Below are 16,491 nucleotides of genomic sequence, written 5' to 3' on the forward strand. Positions count from 1 at the left end.
TTTCCAGCTCGTGACCCGTGAATGGGAGACCCCGGAGGCTTCCTTGAGAGTTAGCAGGGCCATGGAAAAGCTTTACCCGCTTCCCAATGAATCGCTCGAACTACGTCCCCAAGTTAGATTCGGCGGTCACGGCCATAGCAAAGCATACTACTATCCCTGTGACAGGAGGCACAGCACTCAAGGTCCTCCAGGATAGGAAGCTGGAAGTGTTGCTTAAGCGGATTTTTGAAGTGTCCGCCTTCGGGGTGCGGGTCGCAGTACGTAGCAGCCTTATGCAAAGGCTACTCTCCATTGGGTTCAACAGATGCTCACAGCCCAGGACCTTCCTCCGGGGGAGGTTGAGTAGGCGAACCGAATGGAATCAGCGTAGCCTATACGGCTGATGCCTTGTATGATCTCCTTCGTACGTCAGCACGCACTATGTCTTCAGCGGTATCTGCCAGGTGACTTCTATGGCTACGTAACTGGTCGGCAGATGCCTCTTCCAAGTCTCAGCTGGGTTCCTTTTCTTTTAGGGGAAATTGTTATTTGGAGACTAACTCGAGCAACTACTTAAGGTCCCCGTGATTTATAATATCTAGAACCCACTGGTCTGAGGTAATCATGACCTATTCCTCTCGAAATCGCAAGAGTCGACCCCCCGATCCTTGTTGTCTCCCGGCCTTGGGAGACAACAAGGTTTACAAGCTACCGGAAGACAAACCCAGGTCGGCCCATTCACCCGGTGCCTACAGGGGCCATTTTCGGGGACAACGCCATTTCCGGTCTGGTAGGGGTTCCTTTTCCTATAATCCTAGACAATCGGCTACCCGAGCACAATCATGGGCATATTCCTTTTGTGGCAGATGACCTCAGCGTACTGGAGCCACCCATACCTTTGTCCACAACAGTAAATCTCCCCAATGAAGGGGCGCCGGCCCATTCCTCAGTTCCAAGGATCGGGAGTCGACTCTTGCGATTTCGAGAGGAATAGGTCAAAATTAGCTCAGACCAGTGGGTTCTAGATATTATAAATCACGGTTACACTTTGGATTTTGCTCGACCCCTGCGGGATCTCTTCCTGCAATCGCCCTGCGAGCCCCCACAGAAGCAACAAGTTGTCCTCCAAATGTTGTCCCAGTTGAAGGCTCTCAGGGCCATTGTTTCGGTTCCCGGAGCCAAACGCCGGACCAGTCGCTACTCCATTTATTTCGTAGTACCCAAAAAGGAGGGCTCCTTCCGGCCGATCTTGGACCTCAAGCAGGTCAACAGGGCATTGCGAATGCCTCAGTTTCGCATGGAGACGTTGAGATTGGTCATTGCGGCAGTCCACAAAGGCAAATTTTTGGCTTCTTTGGATTTGACGGAAGCCTACCTCCACATAGGAATCCAAGCACACCATCAGAGGTTTCTGCGGTTCATGATCATGGGACAACATTACCAGTTTTGCGCCCTACCTTTCGGGCTGGCGACAGCTCCCCGCGTGTTCACCAAAGTAATGGTGGTAGTGGCAGCGAGCCTTTGGCGGGAAGGGATCTTGGTACAACCCTACCTGGACAATTGGCTTATACGAGCAAAGTCAGAGATCTTTTGCAGGGAAGCGGTTCGTTCGGTATTACGTCGACTACTGTCCCTACGGTCGACTACGGTCCCGCTTCGATACCGCTGTCGCAAGGTTTCACTCCCTCTGGTGCAGATGGACCGGTTGATGTCTCAGGTACGGCGCCTGTTGTCTCTTCCCTCACCAGTGGTGTGGGACTATTTGCAGGTTCTTGGTTTTATGGCATCTACCCTGGAATTGGTTCCTTGGGCTTTTGCGCATATGCGACCTTTGCAGAGTCACTGCTTTCTCGTTGGGATCCCAAGTCGGAAGAGTTCCACCTTCCATTGCCTCTGCTAGAACCGGCCAGATCCAGTCTGGATTGGTGGCTAATTCCGGATCACTTACTTCAAGGTGTGGACCTGAAGAATCCTCAGTGGATAATTGTGATGACCGATGCCAGTCTATCCGGTTGGGGAGCGGTTTGTCAGTCACGGTCAGCGCAGGATCTTTGGACACAGTCACAGACCAAGTGATCCATCAATCGCTTAGAGACCAGGGTGGTTCGTCTGGCGCTGCAACAATTTCTACTCCTTGTCACGGATTCTGTCCAACAATGTGACCACCGTAGCCTACATAAACCGTCAAGGGGGGTACAAGAAGTCGCCCTGTGGCCAACGAAGCAGACATGTTAATGGCCTGGGCAGAATGCAATCTGGCCGGCGGCTGTGCTGGACTCAAGACCAACCTGGTGAGCAGAGAATCCATCTCGCAGCGTTGCTGCTTTGTTTGAACGCTGCCATTTCCCGCGGACCCAGAGCTCCACCTCCGAGCCCCCTGACGTCAGAGAAAGGGGACGAGGGCCCATAAAATCGGCCTCAGAGGGGAATACAGTGCGGCTGTGCTGGACTCAAGACCAACCTGGTGAGCAGAGAATCCATCTCGCAGCGTTGCTGCTTTGTTTGAACGCTGCCATTTCCCGCGGACCCAGAGCTCCACCTCCGAGCCCCCTGACGTCAGAGAAAGGGGACGAGGGCCCATAAAATCGGCCTCAGAGGGGAATACAGTGCGGCTGTGCTGGACTCAAGACCAACCTGGTGAGCAGAGAATCCATCTCGCAGCGTTGCTGCTTTGTTTGAACGCTGCCATTTCCTGCGGACCCAGAGCTCCACCTCCGAGCCCCCTGACGTCAGAGAAAGGGGACGAGGGCCCATAAAATCGGCCTCAGAGCGGCGCCCCGGCGTGCCGCCAAGCTGCGCGCACACAAGGGGCGCACCAACTTGGTCCGGCTTAGTCCGGATTGGGACAGAGGTACGGAGGGGAAGGACTTGGAAACCAACACAGCTCGTCAGGAGGAGAAAGATAAGCTGGAAGGCAGTGAGTAAAACGTTTTAAAGTACTATCGTGTTAAGTATGCCTCCGAAAAGAAAGGGGAGGGTTCGGGTCCACCCCTCTGAACCAACCCCAATCCCGAATCAACGTTTGATCACAGCATATGCTCCTGCTTTCGAGACTGCAACTGAGGAGACTTCCCCCGCTACGGTGGTAGAGGTGGGAGCTTTGTCACCGTCTGGGGATGTGACTCTGTCTCCTCCTGATCCTCGGCGCCCAATAATGGTGTCCCCCATTGGCTCCCCCGCGTTAACCATTGACCAGAGAGCCGAAGGGGCATTAGGTACAATGGTTGGAGTGGAGCACGGGAGTGAGCCTCCCAGCTTACCAGAATCTCCTGAAGGTGCTGTGGGAGGAGTAGTAGCTGTTGCCCCCACAGCGAGTATGTTATCATCGACCCCTGAACAGGGGACAGGAGGAAGTAAGGACAAGCTGGTGACGATGGGAGAAAAGCTGGCAGGAAAAACGGGTAAAATTACCCAGTATGTAACACCAATTAAGCCAGCGAATGTAACTCTGGACTCATTATGGGACTTAGTAGCGGGCTTGAGTAAAGCTCTATTTGAGATGAATGCAAATGTTGATAACTTGGATAATAAAATGGTAGCAATAGAAGAAAAAACTGAAAAAAAAGATTCTAGATTAAATAAAATTGAAGCTGCTATTGAAAATAATTCCAGCATTCAATTAAAGTTAGTTAAAGATGTTACAATTGCTTCACGGAGAATTGAGTACCTGGAAAATTATTCCACACATCTCAACCTTAGATTTATTAATTTCCCAAGAGTAGTGGGACAAACAATTGACATGACGTTAAAAAAATATTTCCTTGAAAACTTAAAGTTTAATGAACAAGGATTACCCTGTGTCATAAAACACTATTTCTTAAAAACCCCACAAAAAATTAATATTCAAACTCAAAATCAGGCTGAGATTATGGAAAATTTAACTGGATATCTGGAGGATTCCTCAATGGAATTATGTGATAGAGCAACTCTTCTTGTTACCTTTTCAAATGTACGTGACATGAGTATTGTTATGAAAAATGTCTTCAAAAACATCGCTACTCCATTCTATGGAGCAGGGGTGAGAATTTACCCGGACCTTGCGCGTTTAACGCAGCAAAGGAGAAGGGAATTTTTGAACTTAAGAGCACAGGTTAAGAGTTTAGGTTTTTCTTTTGTATTAAGATATCCTAGTAAATGTATAGTGAAGCGAAAGGAGGAATGTTTTGTATTCTTATATCCAGAGCAACTCAAGTCATTTGTTAATGCTAGGGTGATTTCTGTAATATCCCCTAGTGTACACTAAGAGGGATCTAGAAAATAGACAACAGTCTCTATAGAAATCAGCTGATTATTGTTAGATATTTGAAATACCTATATAAATTACTCCTAGAATTTATCTCCTCAATTTCTTATATTAAGATTAAGCCATGATAGTGATTGTTGTACATGTAAATGTATATAATTACAAATGGCTGTATCTCTTTTCCGTTGTAAGTTTTGTCTTACTAAAATATGTGAAAATCACAATAAAGATATAATTTAAAAAAAAAAAAAAAAAAGAATGCAATCTGGCCCGCATTGCTGCATCTCACATAGCCGGGGTCGACAACATTCAGGCGGACTTCCTCAGTCGACAGCGGCTAGATCCCAGAGAATGGGAGCTATCTGGAGATGCGATGCGGCTAATTTCGATGCCGGTGGGGGACCCCCCGCCTAGACTTAATGGTGACGTGACTGAACGCCAAGGTGGCACGTTTCTTCAGGCGCAGAAGGGATCACGGATCAGAGGGGGTGGACGCCCTGGTACTTCCTTGGCCGTCCCACATTCTCCTTTGTGTTTCCTCCTTGGCCGTTGGTAAGAAAGATATATTACGACGTATAGAATCTCATCAAGGACCGTTGATTCTAGTGGCTCCGGAGTGGCCGCAAAGACCGTGGTTCACGGATTTGGTCAATCTAGCGGTGGACGGTCCTTTGCGCCTCAGTCACCTGCCGAACCTGCTCTAGCAGGGTCCAGTATTTTTCGATCAGGCAGATCGCTTCTGTCTAGCGGCTTGGCTTATGAGAGGAGACAATTAAGAAAGAAGGGCTACTCGGAAGCGGTTATTACCACGCTCCTACGGGCAAGAAAACCTTCTACATCTATTACCTACATTCGAGTATGGAAGGTGTTTGATTCTTGGTGCCATGGGTTGTCTTTGACCCCGCGGCAAGCCACTGTTGGTCACATTCTTGCCTTTTTGCAGGACGGTTTACGGAAGGGATTGGCATACAGTTCCCTCCGAGTGCAGGTAGCAGCCTTGGGCTGCTTTTGTGGTAAGGTTAATGGTACTTCCATCGCTGCTCACCCGGATGTGGCACAGTTCTTGAAAGGGGCCAAGCATTTGAAGCCTACAGTGCGCGCGATCTGTCCCTCCTGGAGTTTAAATTTGGTTCTCCGTAGTCTTTGCGAGTCTCCCTTTGAGCCTTTGAAGCGGGCTAGGTTGAAGGATTTAACGCTTAAAACGGTTTTCCTCGTGGCTATCTGTTCGGCTAGACGAGTTTCGGAACTTCAAGCCTTGTCATGTCGGGAGCTTTTTCTGCGTATCTCTGATTTGGGGATTTCTCTTCGGACAGTGCCCTCATTCCTTTCGAAGGTAGTCTCAGCATTTCATGTCAACCAGTCAGTCGAGTTGCCAACATTCTCTGTTGAGGATAAGGAGCTGAGGAGGTTGGATGTCCGTAGAGTCCTTTTGCAGTACCTAGAGATTACTAATTCGTTCAGATTGCCGGATCATCTTTTTGTGTTGTGGAGCGGTCCTAAGAAAGGGACTAAGGCTTCTAAGACTACTATTGCTCGCTGGTTGAAAGACGCTATTGCTTCTGCTTATATAAGTCACGGGCGCCCAGTTCCAGAGGGTATTAAGGCGCATTCCCTTCGTTTGCAAGTGGCGCCATGGGCAGAAAGCCAATGTGTTTCGCCCCAAGAGATTTGTCGGGCAGCCACTTGGAAATCCTTGCACACTTTTGCTAGACATTACCGATTGGATGTTCGGGATCCAAAGGTGGATTCCTTCGGCAGCAGTGTGCTTCGAGCCGGACTCTCCAGGCCCCACCCCCTTTTAGGGCAGCTTGGGTACATCCTAGCAATCTGGACTGATCCTGGTACGTACAGGGAAAGGAAAATTAGTTCTTACCTGTTAATATTCGTTCCTGTAGTACCAAGGATCAGTCCAGATGTCCACCCATTGGCAGGAGAGTCCGTATAGCATTGTATTTCTCTTGGCAGATTATTTCACAGACTATGCATCTACGCGAGACGATTATAGGCGTTATGTTTTTTTTCAAGACAGTTTTTGACTTGATCTAGTCATTGGTTGATGAATTAAAATAACATAAATTAACGTAGTTCTAAGAACACCATTCATTCTGCTTTGATATTGATTATACTGAGGGATCGCAGGTGGCACACCAGGTTATATGATGGGTGTTTTTCAGCTTTTCTCTGACTCCATCTGATGGAAGGGAAACGGAAAATGTCATAATGCCTCTATATCGCTCCATGGTGAGACTGCACCTGGAATACTGTGTACAATTCTGGTTGCCACATCTCAAAAAAGATATAGTTATGATGGAGAAGGTACAGAGAAGGGGAACCAAAATGATAAAGGGGATGGAACGGCTCCCCTATGAGGAAGGCTGAAGAGGTTAGGGCTGTTCAGCTTGGAGAAGAGACGGCTGAGGGGGATATGATAGAGGTCTTTAAGATCATGAGAGGTCTTGAACGGGTGAATCGGTTATTTACACTTTCGAATAATAGAAGGACTAGGGGGCATTCCATGAAGTTATCAAGTAGCACATTTAAGACTAATCGGAGAAAATTCTTTTTCACTCAACGCACAATAAAGCTCTGGAATTTGTTGCAGAGGATGTGGTTAGTGCAGTTAGTGTAGCTGGGTTCAAAAAAGGTTTGGATAAGTTCTTGGAGGAGAAGTCCATTTACGGCTATTAATCAATTTTACTTAGGGAATAGCCACTGCTATTAATTGCATCAGTGGCATGGGATCTGCTTAGTGTTTGGGTAATTGCCAGGTTCTTGTGGCCTGGTTTGGCCTCTGTTGGAAACAGGATGCTGGGCTTGATGGACCCTTGGTCTGACCCAGCATGGCAATTTCTTATGTTCTTAACCCAGCAGTGTGGATTGATCCTTGGTACAATGAAAGAAGAGTTAGAAGCCAATATGTCCAAATTCCGATCCTTTATTGAAGACTAAAGGATCGGAATTTGGACATATTGGCTTCTAATTCTTCTTTCGTTGCCCCAACGGCTTTGTTAGACAGCCTTCCTTGTTGCTTTCTTGATCCTTGGTACTACAGGAACGAAAATTAACAGGTAAGAACTAATTTTCCTTTTGCTATGGATGGCGTCTAAGTCATAAAACAAAATAATCGAAACAGATTAGCAGATTTTTAAGAGTCGGGGCTAACGGGGGAAGGAAGCCTATTAAACTAAGGGGGGTTTAGAAGTCCTATCCTTTAACAGAGCGAACTGGGAAAACGGGCAATGACGTCATGTGCGTGTCTATTAAAATCACCCCACCTATGTGGTAGAAGGGCATTTGCATACATAGGGGCGCGCCCACTTAAAATTCCAAGCACATGTGCATGCGGTCAGCCTGTTTTATAACATGCACGCATATCCATGCATTTGTTATAAAATAGCTGAGGCCCTGGGTGCGAACCAGCAGACGCGCATGTGTGCCCTCGCAGCGGTTTAAAGGATACTATCATGTATTTTATATTGTGCGTGCAAATGTGCACATACAATATAAAATACATTTAAATCTACCCAACAATATGCTCGCGTATCTAAAAGATGCATGGCATGTATTTTCAACATAGTCAGAAAGAGGTGTTTTTGTGATTTATCCAGTTAAGTGGTAGCAAAGTTGCACTTATCGAGAGAAATCAAAATTTGTCCAGATAAATGGTTATAATCTGCTATACTCCAGTATTTGTGCTCCTAATGTTAATCATTTACACCTGGAAATTTAACTCATGTATGTTCCTTAGCACTTGTCTTTTACGCATATAAGTCATTAAATTTTGTAACATACAGGCATAAAGGAAATTACACGTTTTACCAATTAGTTCCACCAGTTTGCCCAGACTATCTCTAGGTCATCAAGTCCCTCCTGATTATTCAGCCTGTACTGACCCCACACCTAGCAAATATTTGTCTGTAAGGAATTTTATTCTCTTTATACCAGGGGTCCATATTTAGCCACTTAGCAGCTAGTTAAGCGTTGTCTGTGGACCCTTTTGCTGAGGCAAGATTGATGCTACTTGCAGGGAGAAGCCCTGCAGGTTCTCACCGTCTGCTGGCAGACCCAGCCGAAGCAGAGACCAGTCAGGACCTTCACCTATACCAGCCCACGTTCTTCTTGGGTTGAGCTTTTGAGTGCCAGGGCTGGCAAGACTTAGGTGGGGTTTCTGCTGATGGCAGAAGAGAAGGTCCGTAGAAGTTAGGGTCGTAGGCAAGCGACTGTCAGGTGAATCCAGGATCCAAGCAGTGGTCAGAAGCAGGCAGCGGTCAGGCATATCCGAAGTCCAGGCAGTGGTCATATGTAGGAGGAGGTCAGACGTATTTGAAGTGCAGGCAGGGGTCAGAACCAGGTATCCATCTGAAGGAGAGGAGGAGGGACAGAGGGCTGGGGCAGGCAGGCAAAGGCTGGCAGCAGAAGATGGAACAGATTGGAGCAAAGTCTGAAGACAAGCTGGACGAAGACTGGAACGCTGAGAAGCAACACATACTACTGGGAATAGCCAGACCTTTTGCTGAGGTAAGGCGCATCAGGGGAGCTGCCCTTATATAGGGCATTGTGGATGACAACATCAGTAGGGACCTGGGGACTTTCCTGCCGTGGTCCCTTTAAATAGCCTGACGGGCATGCGCATGCCTAAGGAGATACACTGAAAGCAGAGGCTAGCAGCGTCCTGCCACATGGCATCTGGCGTCTTGTCAGGGAGAGCACTAGCAGTGATCTGCCACGCTGGGAGGGTGTGCAGCCGGCTTGGCCATGAAGGTAAGGACGGCAGTTCGCGGGAACAGCCCATGGACTACTAAACGCAACATTAAGGGCTGGATTTTAAAAGCCCTACGCGTGCCGGGCCTAGTTTAAAAAGGCCTGGCAATGTGCATAAAGCCCCGGGACACATGTAAGTCCCAGGGCTTGCAAAAAGGGGCGGTCCGGGGGCGGGGCCAGAGGCCTCCAACACAGCAACCATTGCCGCTGTGTTGGAGGATCATGTGCCGGCAGGCTGCCAGTGTGAGCAACCTGCGCCTGCCTTCAGGCAGGCACAAAAGGTTAGATAACAATTTTGCGGGGGGGGGGGGGGGGGGGGGGGGTAGAGTAGGGCTGGGGGGGAAGGGGTGTGAAGGTTAGGTTAGGGGGAACAAGGGAAGGCAGCGTGGCCCGGCGCGCTCAAGGTGCACCCCGCGCAAGTTATAAAATTGGGCGTACATTTGTGTGCACTGGGTAGCACATGCACATGTATGCCCGCGCACCTGCTCTGAAAGTCTACCCCTAAGTTAGCTGGATACACCAATCTGGTTAACTTTAACCTGGATATTCAGTGTCACGGCAGCACCTCTGAATATACCCGGCTTATACCTGCCTACAGCCCAGCCAGAGTTAGCTGGTTAGGTTCACTGGTAAACTCCAAATTAGCCGGTTAACCTAACTGGCTAACTCTATACCTCCCTGGAATGCCTACTACCCAGCCCAGGAACACTCCCGAGATATGTGGCTAAATTTTAGCCAGATAAAGAGTTATTGGGCTAGAATTTAGCTGCATAGGTTGCCAAATATCGCGGCAAAGCCATTTAGACAGATGACTTTTCAGTTATCCATCTAAATGGCTTTTGAATATCTACCTCCAGATAATTAGCAGGTGTAAATATATGCAGGTAAAATACATATGCGCTTTGCTTTGCATATTACAAAATAGCAGCTTATGACGGTAACTTTTAAACGGGTGTATGGGCGCACATATATACACATGTTTGTATGTGCCCAGAGATGTGGCAGTTTTATAACTGCACGCACATATTCGCGCATGCTATAAAATAGTCTAGGCGTGTGTATATGTGTACCTAATTTTAAGCTTGTATGCACCCATAAGCATACGTTGGCTTATGGAAGTACAATTGAGGATATTTTATAACAGACGTGTCCAGCCAATGACCAGTTTCACCAGTTCATGCACCAGTTTTTCCAGTGTTCAGCTAGGTCCTCCCAACCTCCCTGGCTGTTTAGCCTACATTCCATCCAGTTACCCCATATCCCTCAAATACCACACAGATGCCTGTAAACGTTTTTTTTTTTTTAGAATTATACCCCCCCCCCCCCCATAGTAGAAGTAAAGTTATATGGCACTGGACCTGAGTGCACGTCCAGGCATGTAACTACTTGTGTGCACATCTCTTGGCCCTGTCCCAGAATGCCCACGTTCTGCCCAACCACGCCCCTTTTTTCTTCGATGAGAGATATTTGCGCATTGGCACTTGTGTGCGCATCTGGCCGTCTTATAAAATTGGGTGGACACACACAAGTGCCAGATGCACATCCATCTCCCGATTTCGGCGCACGTCCTGCTTTGAAAATTCACCTTTATGGGCATAGATGTTGGCCCTGCCCCAGAAAGTTCCTGATCTGCCCCTTTTTTATACAAGCAATTTTATTCACACCCCATTACTTGCACTTGTATGTCTGAGGTTTAGAAAAATAGCATTTATGAGAGTATGGGCTATTTGTAGGCACATCTGCTAATTTGTACTCGCACAACTCTTTGAAAATTCACCTTCTAGTTTTGAAAATTGTCCCATTATGTAAGTATTTCAGTTTTATTTATATAATTTACAAAACATAAAACTGTTACTATGGTTTTTTTTTTTACAGAAAAATATATGAGGAGCATGTAAATCAATATAAGGAGATCTTACAGGAACACCAAACACAATATACAGAATCTATACGTGCACAGGAGTATTATGTAAAAAAAGCTGAGCTTGATGATCTGCAGAATTGTATTCTGAAAAGTAGTGAACAACTTAAATGGAAGGAAGCTACTTTAATGGACCTCTTGGGTACTAACATTGCTTTTTCTTATTATCATAACCCTTTTCCACAATTTAATTTTGCAATAGGTCAGACTCGTGCTCAAACAAACTAAAATGCAGTTTTATTTTTCAGAGCCTACTCCTTTTCTCTCTTGCAGTGACTGGGCATTACAGATGTATCCTTATTTTAAAAATTGTATTTTCCATATACTTACCTGCTGTTCGCTAATATTGCAAATGGGATAAAGTATGTGTGTATTATAATAATGACCTTTGGGTTTAGAACTCCTTGTGAATTAATTTGTCCTGATTGAGCTGTACATCTACAGTAAAATTTTTCCAGCCATATATTTAATTCCCATCAAATGGTTCTTTTGTAAAACAAAGTTATCATAAATGACTCAAATTTATATAAGCATATGTGTTAAACATGTTGGGCTCGATATTCAAAGTGCGTTCAGCACTATTTAGCCAGATAAGAGGGACTTATGCAGCTAAGTAGTATCCGCTGAATATGCGCCATAGTTGAATAGCTGCCAGTTGGCCGAATAAGTACCTTAAGAACATAAAAACCTAAGAAATTGCCATACTGGGTCAGACCTGGGGTCCATCAAGCCCAGCATCCTGTTTCCAACAGTGGCCAATCCAGGCTTCGAGTACCTGGCAAGTATCCAAACACTAAGTAGATCCCATGCTACTGATGCCAGTAATAGCAGTGGCTATTCCCTAAGTCAATTTGATTAATAGCAGTTAATGGACTTCTCCCAAGACAAGCAGGATGGTAGTCCTCACATGTGGGTGACGTCACCGGACGGAGCCCTATTATGGAAAACTTTGTCATAGTTTCTAGAAGCTTTGACTGGCACACTGAGCATGCCCAGCATGCCATTATCCCTCGAGCCACAGGGGTCTCCCTTCAGTCTTGTCTTTTTTTCCGCACTGCAGTTCGTCTTGCGGTTGGGAGCTCTGTGAGACTTCTCACTTAATTTTCCTCATGGAAAAATCCTGAAATTTCCCTCAGAAAAATATCTCCTCATAGGGTTCTCCCATCAATATATATTTTTCTTCGTTTGGTTAGTAAATCATAGTTCCCGGATGGTACCGCTCCCACCGTCTCCCGGTGTCCACAGGCTGTCGACGTTTTTTGGGCCTCATCCTTGGCCATTATGGCAGCAGGCTTAAGAAAATGTCCCGAGTGCCCCCGAACTATGTCGATCACCGACCCGCACGATGTTTGTGTGCTGTGCCTTGGTTTATTTATTTATTTATTTAAAAATGTTTCTATACCGTTGCTAAGTTATATACCATCGCAACGGTTTACAAATAGGCACATAGAATGTACGATATCCTACATTTACTTACCTTAGTCTAACAGGTGCCAATAAAGTTCGGTTACAATTTCATAAATAAAATCATTATTTGAGTAATGTTGGTCAAGTCCAGGTATATTATTGAGTTACTATCGCTTTGAAATATTACTTCTTAAATGTAGGATTGAGTAAATTCATTCTCATCTGCATTACCCTGTACTTTCATTCTCTACCCTCCACACTCTTTAGTGAAGGCTTTTTTATAGAGCCATGTTTTTAGATTTTTCTTAAAAGTTTTGAGATTATTCTGTAATCTGAGTTCGGGGGGCATCGTGTTCCATAGTATGGGCCCAGCCAATGATAAAGCCCTTTCTCTCACTTGGGTTAATTTTGCTGACTTCACTGAAGGGATTGTTAGTAGTGCTTTGTTTGCTGAGCGGAGGTTTCTTTGTGGAACGTGTACTCGTAAGGCTGTGTTTAGCCAGTCTGCTTCTTTATCATATATTAGTTTGTGTATGGTGCATAAGGCTTTGTATTTTATCCTGTATTCGATGGGTAACCAATGTAAGTCTGCTAGAGTTTCGGTTATATGGTCCCTCCTCTTTTTTCCTGTTAGTATTCTGGCTGCAGTATTTTGAAGTATCTGGAGTGGTCTTATCGATGTGCTTGGGAGTCCTAGTAAGAGTGCGTTGCAGTAGTCAGTTCTAGAAAAGATAAGTGTTTGCAATACTGTTCTGAAGTCGGCAGGTGTGAGTAATGGTTTCAATCTTCTGAGGACCATAAGTTTTGCGAAGCCTTCTCTTACTTTTATAGATATGTGTTGCTTCAGGTTGATTTCTGGGTCCATTATTACTCCCAGATTCCTTACTTTTTCGGCTAGCTCAATTTTTTGGTTATTTCTTAGGGTTATCGGTGTTTGAATGATTTTAATATGTTTTCTCTCAAGGTGAAGGAATTCAGTTTTGTCAATGTTGATAACCAGTTCCATCTGGTTTAGTAGTTGTTTAATTATGTCTAGGTACATGTTAGCTAGACTTAATGTTTTTTCAATTGTGTCGTCTATTGGTAGAATTAATTGAATGTCGTCTGCGTAAATGTAATGTATTATCCCTAGGCCTGCCAGAAGATGACATAAGGGTAGCATATATATGTTAAAGAGGGTAGCAGACAGCGCTGAACCCTGAGGTACTCCTGTTTCAAGTTTAAATTTTTCTGATAATGTGTTTTTTATCTGGACTTGAAAGAACCTGTTGTTTAGGTAGGATCTGAACCAGTTTATTGTTTTGTCACATAATCTAATTTCTTCAAGTCTTTTTAGTAGTATTTTGTGGTTTACTGTATCAAAGGCTGCAGATAAGTCGAGCATTATAAGGATGTAATGTTTACTGTTATCAAAACCTCTTAGTATGTTGTCTGTTAGTGAGAGAAGTAATGTCTCAGTGCTGTAGTGTTTTCAGAAGCCGTGTTGTGAAGGGTACAGTATGTTATTATTGTCTAGGTGTTCAGCTAGCTGTTTCTGTACTGTTTTCTCTATTAATTTAGCTAATAATGGGAGGTTTGAGACTGGGCAGTAGTTAATGAGGATTAATGGGTCACTGTTTTTCTTTTTGATGATTGGCTTAATGATTGCCCCTTTTAGTGTATCTGGCATTAATCCTTCAGTTAGGGATAGGTTTATGATATTAGTTAGTGTTGGGGTTATTACATTGGTAATCTTTTTTATCTCAGTTGTTGGTATTGTATCGATTTTGTGTGGAGCAGGGTTTATATTTTTTATCATTGATTCAACTTCTTGTTCTGATATTTCTATAAATGAGGACCATATGTTAACATCTCTTTTTTGCATTACGATTGCTTGTTTGCTGTTTTTGGGGAGTTTGTTTCTTAGGTTTAATATTTTGTCACTAAAAAATTTAGCTAATTCATTGCATTTTGATTCAGGAAGACTTTGAGGTGATTCTTGTTTGTCATTTGTGAGATTCGTTACTATGGAGAATAAGGTTCTTGGGTTATTGGCAAACTTTTCTATTTTATTGGAATAGTATTCTTTTTTAGTATTAAGGATCAGTTGTTTGTAGAAAGCTAGATGTTTCCTGAATTTAGTTAGGTTTTCAGTTGTTTTGTGTTTTCTCCAGTTTTTTTCAAATTTTCTGAGCTTTCTTTTAGCATCTTTTATTTTTGCATTATGCCAGTGGTTATTTTGTTTCGTTTTTTTGATAGTTATTGTTTTGATGGGGTTTATTTCATCGGCTATTTTTTTAGTTGTCTAACCAGAGTTCCATAGCTGAGTTACAATCGTTAAGTGCACGACGTCTCTACTTGTCCAAAATGTGCCCAGATGACTCTGAAGGGTAGGCGGGCTCGCCTTGACAAAATGGAAACCCTGTTTAAAATACAACTGGTTCCATTGATGTCCACCCAATCATCACCGGCAGGGGCATCGAAAAAATTGATCGTAAAACCCCGCCGGGAACATCAAGGTAGCGGTGACCGTCCTTCACCGACTACATCCAAGTCATCGGCAACATCTACCTCGGTGCTGGGGAAAGACGGGGCCGAGCACTGAGAAAAACACCGGCACAGACAGGAGCTCCCGCCCGGTGTCAGCACCGACACCGAAGCGGTTTTGATGGCCATCAGCCACTTGCAAAGAGGACACGGATAGAGGAACCGATTAAGCCCTCTACACCGGAACATCCAAGGCGATCCCCACCGATATATTGGTGCCAGGTCCTGTGCCCCCACAGGGACCTATGGAGGAGCCAGTTCCGCCTAACCTGCCACCCCCTGTAGCTGCTCTGTCATCAGCTCTCAGGGAGGAACTGGACGTTTTTATCTGCCAGGCATCCTCGATGCCCTCCATGAACTACAGCCACCGCTGCCGACCCCCATACCGGCACTGCCACCGGAGTCATCGATGTTCGCACCGTTGCTTACCAGGCTGGATACATTGATCGGTGCCTTACCAACACAACCTGGTCCACCGATCCCATAGCAACCTGTGCAGCATCCGAAAGACCCGATACCCATTCCTGGATCTTCTGACGATGATGGCACTGATTCAAGTCCATTTTCACCGATGCCTCAACCGATGCCTGGTCCATCAGGGCTCTCGGGACCGAGACGCCCGTGGTTTCCATCGATGCCTTTGGTACTACCGACACTTCCATCGATGCCGCCACAACATCCAACGAGGCCATCGAAGGATCCATTGGTGCCAGAACATCCTACAATGCCAAACCAAAATCTCGACCAGAGACCTTCTCTGATATATGGGAAGACGTAGACACTGACTCATCCACGGAAGATATTTTGTCAGAACAGTCTCCTCCAGAAGAAAGGAGAAAATCTCCCCCAGAAGATCTCTCCTTTGCAAATTTTGTTAGGGAAATGTCTGACACGATTCCCTTCGATCGAATTACAGAAGAAGACACAAGATAAGACATTGGAAGTACTCCAATTTGTTGATGCTCCCAAGGAAGTCGTAGCTATCCCAGTACACAAAGTACTGGTAGATCTCCAGCACGGACTCTGGGAACACCCCTGCACTGTTCCTCCAGTTAATAGAAGAACAGATGCTACTTACCTTGTTCAGCACATACCTGGATTCCAGAAACCACAGCTGCCACATCAGTCAGTGTTTGTCGAGTCAGCACAAAAGAAATCTAGGAAGCTTCGTCCACATTCATCATCACCTCCTGGCAAGGATCAAAGATTCATGGACATTTTAGGTCACAAAATGTTTCAGGGATCTCTGCTGGTGTCAATAATTGCTGCGTACCAGCTCTAATTGACTCAGTACCAGACAAACCTTTGGAAACAAGTGCAGGAACTAGTTGACACTCTTCCACAACAGCAGCAAACTTCTCTCCATGCCTAGAAGCTGGAAAACACGAAGTTCATGCTTCTTATGATTTCTTCAAGACAGCGTCTATAATGTCTGCAACAGGAATCAGTGCCAGGAGATAGGCCTGGTTAAAAGCCTCAGATCTTAGACCTGAGGTCCAAGATAGACTGACCGATTTACCTTGCACCGGTGAAAATCTATTTGGTGAAAAAATCCAAAGAACCACAATGAGACTGTGCCAATTATCAGCGGTCACTACTGAGATCCCTTCTGCCAGAAGATCAAACAGAAGAGACCCTAAAAAACCTTTTTATC

General features: G+C 45.4%; 1 protein-coding gene across 11 annotated transcripts in view; it reads left to right on the forward strand.

Annotated features, from left to right (window-relative positions):
• C4H14orf39 (chromosome 4 C14orf39 homolog) overlaps positions 1-16,491 on the forward strand; it is a 702,704-nt gene that overhangs the window by 130,696 nt on the left and 555,517 nt on the right. For all 11 annotated transcript variants that reach the window (XM_029598172.1, XM_029598168.1, XM_029598170.1 and 8 more), the window contains 2 exons: positions 10,859-11,046; positions 11,153-11,195. In XM_029598172.1, coding sequence (XP_029454032.1) covers positions 10,859-11,046; positions 11,153-11,195 — 231 coding nt within the window. The remainder of the gene's footprint in view (positions 1-10,858; positions 11,047-11,152; positions 11,196-16,491) is intronic.

Source organism: Rhinatrema bivittatum, chromosome 4 (genome assembly GCF_901001135.1).
Source record: "Rhinatrema bivittatum chromosome 4, aRhiBiv1.1, whole genome shotgun sequence".
NCBI lineage: Eukaryota > Metazoa > Chordata > Amphibia > Gymnophiona > Rhinatrematidae > Rhinatrema > Rhinatrema bivittatum.